This window comes from Rasamsonia emersonii, assembly GCF_000968595.1.
Source record: "Rasamsonia emersonii CBS 393.64 chromosome Unknown ctg1118621760475, whole genome shotgun sequence".
Taxonomy (NCBI): domain Eukaryota; kingdom Fungi; phylum Ascomycota; class Eurotiomycetes; order Eurotiales; family Trichocomaceae; genus Rasamsonia; species Rasamsonia emersonii.
In genome coordinates, this window is record NW_013562975.1 from 32,803 (window position 1) to 42,790 (window position 9,988).

At 49.1% G+C, this 9,988-nt stretch overlaps 4 protein-coding genes across 4 annotated transcripts; 2 read left to right on the forward strand and 2 right to left on the reverse strand.

Annotated features, from left to right (window-relative positions):
- Positions 1-61: 61 nt before the first annotated feature.
- Positions 62-1,378, forward strand: T310_6937 (DUF850 domain-containing protein; the record flags this gene model as incomplete). The annotated part of the gene is made up of 5 exons (XM_013470273.1): positions 62-120; positions 193-349; positions 509-875; positions 944-1,105; positions 1,191-1,378. The coding sequence occupies 5 exons, from the start codon at positions 62-64 to the stop codon at positions 1,376-1,378; spliced, it is 933 nt and encodes a 310-aa protein (XP_013325727.1).
- A 293-nt stretch (positions 1,379-1,671) lies between these two features.
- T310_6938 (uncharacterized protein) lies at positions 1,672-2,478 on the reverse strand (the record flags this gene model as incomplete). Its single annotated transcript, XM_013470274.1, has 2 exons — positions 1,672-1,770; positions 1,864-2,478. The coding sequence occupies 2 exons, from the start codon at positions 2,476-2,478 to the stop codon at positions 1,672-1,674; spliced, it is 714 nt and encodes a 237-aa protein (XP_013325728.1).
- Positions 2,479-3,052: 574 nt separating this feature from the next.
- On the forward strand, positions 3,053-6,627 carry T310_6939 (DNA repair/transcription protein; the record flags this gene model as incomplete). Its single annotated transcript, XM_013470275.1, has 6 exons — positions 3,053-3,134; positions 3,190-3,463; positions 3,597-3,694; positions 3,796-3,893; positions 3,946-4,134; positions 4,189-6,627. 6 exons carry the CDS (start codon positions 3,053-3,055, stop codon positions 6,625-6,627), a joined length of 3,180 nt encoding a protein of 1,059 aa, XP_013325729.1.
- Positions 6,628-7,376: 749 nt separating this feature from the next.
- T310_6940 (uncharacterized protein) lies at positions 7,377-9,988 on the reverse strand (the record flags this gene model as incomplete). Its single annotated transcript, XM_013470276.1, has 1 exon — positions 7,377-9,988. A coding segment is annotated over one exon (2,612 nt), but the record flags the coding sequence as incomplete, so codon positions are not given.

Below are 9,988 nucleotides of genomic sequence, written 5' to 3' on the forward strand. Positions count from 1 at the left end.
CGGGCACCTTTGGTGCCGCTGTTGACGCCATTGGAAGATGAAAAGACACGGAACAGAAGATATGGATTACAGATGTCGGAGAGCGAGAAGTCTCAGTTCTGATGTTGTAATCTGGGAGCTGTAAGCTCTTGAGTAGAAGGGGTGGGATATTGTAAGTTGCGGCGACTTGTCACTTTCTCGGGAAGCTTAAAGCGGCGTATTTACTTTGGGCCCGTCATCCCCTCCAGCCGGTCAGAGCTTCCTTCTCACATCAACCGACTCCGACAAGGACATCTACCTCCTGGGCATTGCCTCTCACGATGGCAGTGCAGGGGTTAGAGCAGACGATCCTTCGGGATCCAGCTCTATAGTGAGTTTTTATTCCTGGCTGACGATATATTCGCTCGAAGTGCTCACAGTTGTCATACTAGCTACTGGATTTTATTTCCGATTACTATTGTCATGGTACGCATTGACAATCTCCCCTTGAAACTCCCTTGACAAACGATGGATCTAACTTGCTTTATAGATTTTGACAGGCATCCTCCGCCATTATGCCACCGTGTTGATGAACAACCCTCCCAAACCCCCGGCCACTCTCGCCGAATCACGCGAACGTTTGTCCCTTCTTCGAGGCGTCAACTTTCGTAACAATGCCTCTGCAGTTCTCACTCCATCTTCCTTTGCTACGCGCAAGGAGTACCTCGTGAACGCCTACCAAAGCGGCGCGTTTCTCAAGGATCCTTCTAGCCGAGGCCAGCCGCCAGCGAATCCTATGACGGATCCAGCGGGCATGGAGGCAATGATGGGAATGATGAAGGGAAACATGATGATGATGATCCCGCAAACGCTGATCATGAGTTGGATCAATGCGTTCTTCTCGGGATTTGTTATCCGTACGTGCTCTAGGGGTTCTGCTAGCAATAGAATGTTCAGTGTATGGAAAGCTGATAAACGTTCATAGTGAAACTGCCGTTTCCCCTTACGATTCGGTTCAAATCAATGCTTCAGTCCGGAGTGATGACCCGTGATCTCGATGTCAGGTGGGTCTCGAGCTTGTCCTGGTACTTCCTGAACTTGTTCGGTCTTCAGTCTGTGTTTGGGTTCATCCTCGGCAGTGACAATGGTATGATTAAAGACATTGTCTTTTCATATGTTTCTTTTTTTGACACTGAGAACTCCTAAGTGCTGACCTTGGTTTTCTCTGACAGCTGCCAATCAAATGACTCAGCAAATGGCTCAAATGAATCCTGCTGCCGCTCCCAATCCCTTCCAGCCCGGACAAGATCCCGACAAACTGTTTCAGAATGAAGCGGAGAACCTTGAGGTTATGGAGCACTACTGTATCCTTGACGGGATTGAGGAAAGACTGCTGCACAACCTCGGTGCGAGTAATTAGGTTCGGAGACACCGCTTACGTAGGTGGCTGCGTGTTTAGCTGATACAGTATTCCGTTTATAAAATTTTAGATTCTGTCATTGGCAAAATTTGGATTACCTACCACGCAAAACGGCGTGAAGGTTCATACCCATGTGACTGTATTATGGATAGACGGAATATTTACTAAGAATACTTGATATGAAGAATAACAATGTTTCCGCAAAATCCGTTTCCCTGTCCGTGTTCCACATCCCTGAAACCCAACGCCGTTTTCAACACATCTCAATTCTTATCCAAACGGGAATTGCGACATTAGTTTGGTTTGTAGTTGATAACTCCTTTAAGGATCCAGACTTCACCATTGGACACTTGTGATGCAAGACTCTGCACTTCGATATTCCCTGGCTGAATCTGCAATTGCGTCAGTATCGGCGTACATAATAAGGTGCAAATGGCCGAGAAGGGACATACGAAGATCTTGTCGCCATCTTTTGTCCAACTCACTTTGCCTCCACCAATAGTCTCCACTTCCTCCCCTTCCTTCCACGGGCTGACAGGCACCAAATGCGCTTCAACAAAGCGTCGCAGATTCTGCCTTGCCCGATCCTCCCCTTCTTGACCCTTGTAGGCATCCATGCTGCCGAAACGCGCGTAATCCTCTGGATCTTCCCACGGTTTCCGCGGCAGGGACTGGATAGCGGAATTCAGGGGCGCCAGGACGGTAGTATTCTTAGACTTGTCGTTGAGGCGGGTCGAGATAGGTTCAATATCTCGCGTCAGTTTTGCGAAAACGTTCACCTGGCGAGTCTTCGCAAGGATGTCCGGAACAATGAGATTGGAGGTCGGGTTATCACCATCGTCGGGCTTCGGGGTTGAAACGGGCGCCGTCGCAATCGCATCATCATCTGGGATTGGGGGCGGCATAGCAACATGCGGAGACGTGTTTGCGCCGGAATCTTGAAGCTGCAGAGGACGTGGAAGTGGTCCACCAAGGTCGTTCTTAAGGACCGGGAGGGGTAGGCGCTTCCGGCCCGTGAGGAAAGGAGGTAGTTGAATGGCAGACACAGCGCATATGAGTGCAGCCAGAATACCAAGTTGCGTCAGCTGGTAGATCTTCATGGTGGATCAAGATGTCCTGATTCCTGTGCGCCAGCGCAAAGTGGTGATGATCTCTCAGCTAACAAGACGATGGAAGCGATCATGACGCAAGTCTTGAGGCACGTGACCAGATATAGTCTCGCCTCTACGTACAGAGCAATCCAGACGGTAAAAGCTTCCTCAAAAGGGAAATGAAGAAGAGGGAAAACAGGTCGCCTGATTTCCATTGGCTCTAGCCATATCCATAAAGTATACGTCTCCATTCCTAAAGTATATCTTGCTATTACTCCGGAGTATATAGTGTCTTACTAATCTGCAATCGCTTTGCCAATTTGTATATCTCTCGCTAATTGTGGGCAGGCAGAACCAATAATTTGATATGATATGCTTTCAAGTTTGGCAATTCTTAAATAATTGCACAAAATGATATTCCATTATAATAGTAGAGGGGATCGAAGAATTGGTAGATTGATGACATCAACCAAGTCCTGGGACTGCACGTGACCCTTATCGATAACGGTATCGGATCGGCACAAAAAAGCATCATGGATGTCCGCATGCCCCTCACCAGCCTTTGACGCCGCAGGTCAGCAAGATGTCGGCCTTGCAGACCTTTATGCTGGTCGCGGACCACGATAAGCAGGAGGCGATCCGAATTGCTGAGAAAACTGCCCAAGGTAAAGCCCCTCTGGTCCGCAGAAAAATGCGACTCGACGTCTGACCGCATTGAAGAGGTCGAGAGTAAGCAGACGACGTTGATCGAAGTTGTTCAGTCCTTGGGAGAGTATATCAACGATGAAGACCCTATTATCCGCGGGAAAGCCGTTTCCTACCTCACTGCAGTGATTAAGGCTCTGCCGCCGAAGTTCCTCTCCCGACAACAGATCCAAGTCTTGACGACCTTCTTTTGCGACCGTATCGAAGATGGAGGGGCGGTTACCGGTCTTGAAACACTCCAGAAGCTGGACAGATTTACCAAGGAGTTGGCGAAGGATACAGCGCGAGCGTAAGTGGAGATGTTTCCTTCTGAAGACCACATCATCACCATCCTCGTTTCCCTTCAGGCAGGCGAGGGATACATTTGAATTTCCAAAGTGCTGCTAGTGGTAGTGGAAGGATTACAACTGACCTGGATATAGCATTTTTGAACATTTCCAGGAGCTCCAAATGCGGCCGCAGTCACAACGGTATCAGGTTTACCAATTGCTTAATGAATTGATGGCAAATCACAGGGCCGGTAGGTCCCCGATTATAACATTCGATGGGCGATGGACTCGGAAGTTCTGACGACCGCAGCATTACATGAAATGGGAGACGAATCTCTAGTTGGGATAGTAGACCTGATGACAGGCGAGAAGGATCCTCGAAACCTCATGGTCGTATTCTCGATATTGAAAGTGGTAATGGTGGAGTGGGATATATCAAATCATGTTGAGGTATTTTCATCCTTCAAGGCCGAACTAAGAATTGTCTAACTGACGTGCCAAGACGCTTTTTGATTCGGTATATAACTACTTTCCCATCACCTTCAGACCTCCGCCGAACGATCCATATGGAATCACAGCCCAGGACTTGAAGGATCGTCTCCAAGACTGCATATCCTCCACAGCTCTTTTTGCTCCACATGCATTCCCAGCTTTGCTTGATAAACTTGATTCGACGTCTCCTAACGTCAAGGTACATATCCAGATTGCACTGGTGAATCTACAATTTTTGCTGACCAGAGCCTAGAAAGATGCACTTAATGCATTATTGGCATGCGTCACCTCCTATGATCCAAACACTGTATCGAGGTACTCTATCAAGATATGGGATGCTCTTAAGTTTGAGATACTTAATGCCCAGGAAGAGTTCCTTTCGGAATTATCTCTTCAAGTTCTTCAGAATATATCGAAACGTCTCTCAGCACATGTAACGCAGGTCTCACAGGAATTACCTCTTGCTCACTTCCTCAGACCGATTATCAAAGAATGCAAGGAGCAGTTGAGAGAACCACAGCAGAAACAGGCGCAACCAGCTCGGCAAATTCTCCGGTCTGTTTCGGCTGCGTCTGCACCGTCTTTCATTCTAATTATTCAGGCCGTCGTCGCTCCACTGTTCACAGTTTATCAGGAGGCCGATTCAATAGCGAAGCAGAGGGCGCTCTTGGAAACGCTCCTCGCTTTGTTTGACTCTGCAATTGAACTGTATGGAACGTGGACGTCGAGAAGTCCTGAAATCGCGTTCGATAATCCATTGCTTGCATTCCAGGATCAACTCATGGAGGTCTTCAGCCAAGCGTTGATGGGCACCGCTAAAGAGGAGAACTCGTTTAGGATGACAGCACTACAAGGTCTTCTGCGGCTGTCGACACTGCGTCAGTTTTTCCAGGACAACGAAATAGGATTATTCGTGCAATATCTTGATGAGATTCTGCTGAAGGAAGAGACGGTAGGCGCAGGTGACTTGAAAAAGGAAGCAATTTCGGCTCTGGCAGAGATATCGAAACACAAGCCACGCCTGATCATGGAGATAACGCTACCCGCATTCATGGCTAAGTTACCAGACCGAGATGACGGGGAGAACCGCGCCTACTTGACTACGCTGGAAACGCTGGCTCAAATCAGCGTCGAAAAGGATATATTTGAGACACTAGTCCGTCGACTGCTCAACAAGCTGGACCTATTATTACAAAATGAAGGAGCCTGCACTCCCGCCTATCCGAGAGCGATTCTCTTGACTATCCTATATGCCATGGAAAAGAGAGCAGCTGATCCAAATCAGAGTCTCGAGAGCTATTATGACAGAATTGTCGTGGGACTCTGTCGCAGAGCAGCTGTGGCTTCTGCAGAAGATAAGTCTACCGTCTTACGCGATGTGTCAGTCTTGGATACTCTGGGAAGGCTATGCAACTTGATAGTACGATCCATCTCAAGAGATAAGCAGGACGAAGTGGCAGACAATATGTATTCCCTCTTTTCGGGGGCAGATTCTTTCAAGCCAGTGCCCTTCGCTCAGACTACCACGGTCCATCAGCGCCGCACAATGATCCTATCAACGTACCTACTTGCTGGACTCCCGAAGGATTCCACGAGACTGCCATATGCAAAACCGGATATGTCGCCTCTGCTTAACGATCTCGTTAAACTCTCTATAGCTGAATCTGAACCAGCTATACAACTTGCTATCCTCCGCCACCTTGCTCTTATGGTTAACAAGTTCCTCCCTACAACTGGCTTACTACTTGCGTCCGAAATATTTAACTCTCTTCTACCACCACATTCAGAAGATGCGAAGCTCACTCCCGAAACCATCAAGACGCTTTTCTGGCTTTCAAAGGCCCTTATTCTTCGATTAGCTCCTTCCACGACGGATATACTTTCGAGTCTCTTATCCCTTCTCTCGTCATCTGATAAGGTGACTAGTGAGACCTCTGCACGAGGCTTCGCCATCATTCTCAGTTCCGACGGCGTTTTGTCGACACAGAACGGCGCAAATATCCGGCTCCTCTCTAAACAGCGTGTCTTCAGCACCGTTGTGCCAATCATCTCTAGCAAGATTCGCGAGGTTAACACCGCCGGAGGAGGAGACTCATCACCTTCACCGCCACACATCAAACCTGCTTACCTCACTGCATTATCGGGCGTTCTTTCTGCGATCCCGCCTTCTCTCGTCATGCCCGAACTCCCGACGCTCCTCCCTCTGCTTCTGCAAAGCTTGGACCTCGAAGATGCAGGATCTCAAGCCGTCAAGGCAGCCACGCTCCAGACACTTTCCGTCATCATCCGCGATAATGGCGTTGGCGTGATCGACGAAAGCGGGCACGTCAATGACTTGGTCCGAAGGCTCCTGAAAACAGCCACCTACGTTCCTGGTCCTGCCAAAGTAGAAACAACGCCAGCAGCACCAGCACCAGCAGCAGTACCGGGAACGCGCAACAGTGCAAAATTGCGTGAACAAGCTCTCAGATGTCTCTATCTTCTTGCTGTCTCCTCGCAACAACCCACTGATCCCGCCTCTACCAAGTCAGGAGGGAAGCTCTCTCCCCTCTTACCCGTGAAAAGCCATGTTCTGCGCTCATTACGGCCGATCCTCGATGATCCGAAACGAGACGTGCGCAAAGCAGCCGTTGACGCGAGGGGTGCGTGGTTGAGAAAAGTCAGCGACGCACCTGATGAGGACGATGATTGATTTTATCGTTTTGGATGATGTAATTAATTTAGATCTAGATTCTGGATATTCATCTTCTCTTCGTTTTTGCAAAAAAGATAAAGAAAACAGTGAAAGAGAAAAATAAATACAGACGACACATTTGTTGCACATTTGTTGCGCATATCGTCAATATCCCTACTATTAATAGTAATGCGACAACATACCCCGTGTCTGTCTTGTATGTATGTATAGAGCGAACGTTCGGATTAGGAGGAAAGCAAGAAATAAAGCAAACTTACTCGATATGGAGTTTTAGAATTTAGGATTGACATGACATGATATTGATGATATTGGCTAGCTAGGCTAAGTTTTTAAAATAAACTATCTCATTCTGATTTTCAATTTCAATGTTAATTTCAATTTCAAGTTCAGTTTCAGTCTCACTATCTGGTTCTGATAATCTCAATCTTGATGAAAGTTTTTAGTCCGTCTGTTATTGTATCTGACAAGGCACGAAATGAATAAAAATCATCGGAAGGTTTTTTTTTCTTGTTACATTACAATCTAGTGATTCATCTCGCCCGAAAGTAGGAGAAAAAAAGATGTACCATGTGCAGTCTTCAAGGGGTAAAAAAAGAAAGAAAGAAACAAGCAAAGAAACAAAGGAAAGGGGGAAAGTGGAAGACGCCGAGTTTAAGAAATTGCTTTTCATGGCGGTCTTTTCTCGTAGCTAGCTTTGAGTCAATTTGCCACTCAATTATTGGATTCCATATCCCGTCTCTCTTGTTTTACCAGAAGGATTCTTTATTCTCCTCCATCCGGAAGGCAGCTCGAACACTGGCGCTTTCAAGATGATCTTTGACGCTCTGCAACTCCGAGAAATCTCGTCCTTTGGGTTTGGCGACTGGCACGAGCATCATCATCGACGCATGAGGGACCCCTCCTGGGGTGACGGGTCCATACACGGGTCCATCAGGCTCATTGTTGTTGGTAACAGTAAGAGCGCCGGTGTTGTTATTACCCCCAGCCAAGAGCGTTGCTGTTTGGGGACTGTCATCCCAGTGTCCGACGCCGTCGATCCGCTCGACGACCTTTTTGGCCACGCGATACATCTCGCCGATGCCGGTGTTTCCGATCGCTGCAGCAACGGGATTCAGGGCCGTTGATGAGACTGTGCTGTTTTTGTTGGTGCTGCTGCTGCTGCTCTCCGCGAGATGGGTCTCGTTGCCCAGAAGGTCAACGCTGGACCAGTCATTCGTGCTTTCTCCAAGCTCGATGCTGGCGTTCGATTGCAGGATTTCTTCGATTGACGAGCTCACAATGGATGCCTCGTACCATAGACGTCCCTTCCTGACCATCTCCTCCCGTGTCATACAGCGTGCACGCATCACCCTCGCATCAGCGGGGTGATAGCCGGTGAAGAGATCCTGCACCTCTGTGATCTTGAGGAAAATTTCCGGGCGACGCTCGTCTGCGTCGTTGATAGCGTCCGCACCACCAGTTTCCTCACTGCGAGGCTTTTGTTTCTCTTCCGGAATCGTGTCCACTCCTTGCTTTTCATCAACGGCACTCTGAGCTGCAGGATTTGCCTCTCCTGGACGGATGTACCGATGGCGAGTCCACCGCTTAATAAGCACCTTGTCGATGTGCAGAGCATCGCCTTCGGGCAGTCGACAGAAAATTCTGATCAGCGATCTGTCAGGTTGCACCCAGATGCTTCCGACGAGATCATCGATAGCGCTGTCAAGTTTGCTGTCAGCACCACGAGCATGCTCCATAGCGCCTCTCAGAATCACGCTCGCATCCCAAGTGTGCAGTGGGAAATGGATATTAACAGCACCCAGGACAGTATTTGACTCCCTAACGCGTACATTTCCGGCCTCGTCGACGATGATCACAATGGCCCGCCCGCCCTTGGTTTGACAGTGGTATTCGTAGACAACGCCGTAGTCAGAGAACCCCTCGTCGAACAGGCGGCCTCCTCCATTGCGCTTGCTCGCCTTCAGGTCCAAGATGAAGTCCGCATCTGCACCCGACGACGTCACTCTTCTGATGAATCTCGCACTCGGAGCGCGCACATTGTTGCGGGGCTGGAAGATCTTGTTCCACTCCTCCGAAGTGATAATGTCTCCTTTGTAGGCCTTTGGCATGGTCGGGAGCAAAATCAGGCCGACCTGCATCTCCAAGGTCATAGGCCCGGGGAAGCTCTGAGCAGCATCCAATACTGGCTTGAGGATAGCAAAAAGTTCACGGATCTTATCCTCGATCTTCTTCTCTTCTTCTACCTTCTGTTGGCTAGTCTTCTCGTCTTTTGATGTCTGCTTTCCGCTGTCTTCCTTCCCATCCTTGATAGGAGGCGCCTCGGATTTTGTGCTGGGTTCATTGGGGGCCTCATCATTTGCAGATCCTTTAGCAGATGTCGACGGCTCGATGGGAGAAGTCTCGGGCTTCGTGGTGGACTTGTCTGGTGTTCCAGATGCCGGCTTCTTCTTCGGCAGTATGCCCCAAGCATCTTCCAGAGTAAGCTGCCGCTTCGCTTTTGCTTCAGCTTTCTCCTTGGACTTTTCAGCACTGGTTTTCGCTGCTTTCTGGTCCATCGTCCGATGGAGCTTTCTGGTCGCCTTCTCATCAATCTCTTGCATGCTGTCCCCCATCATAGCCTCTTCAATTCCAGCAAGACTCTTCTCATGGAGGTTGTTTGTGGCGGTCAGGATTTTAGGGCGCTGTGGAGAAGTCGACCGCAACTCATGCTTGCGTCCTGGGTTCTGATCTGCAAACTGGATGTTCTGCAACATAAGTTTGAGCGTAGCGAGCTCCTCAGAACAAGCCGGCTTCGATTTGTTGTCGCGCTTCGGACTTGTAGCTTTAGGAAAAGTAGCATAGAATCCAAGTGGATGAGTCTCCTCATCACGGTTGCCCATGGTGTCTGTAGTGGAGCTGACAGACCTCGGTGGCGTGATGGGTGTGAGTGCCGGCTGGTCGAATGACAAGCGGTTCAGATGACCTGAAGTCATGGTAACAACAGGACATGTGAGATCAAGCAAAGGCTCCAAAGGCGCTGCATGCAGAGTGTGCAGTTGTCGCTTCGTAGGGCTTTCTGACAACATTGTAGCCTGTGGGATAGCTTTCTCGTTGCGAGGAGTTGTCTGTCCCGAGGGAGGGTTGACATGTTCAGCATCAGGACCCATTTCGTCGTCCGCCATATAGACACTTCCGGTATCAATGGCAGAAGCTGGCTTTTCGGGGCTAGGGATTTGCGGCAAGTCTGCAGGTTTGATGTCCTCGACTGGAGAATCGTGCTTCTCCTCGACAGGTTCAGCAGGGGAAATTGCAGACGCAATGGGTTCGGGAGCTTGAGATGGAGTAACCGTAGGAGGTTGTACCACAGCAATGGCTTGCG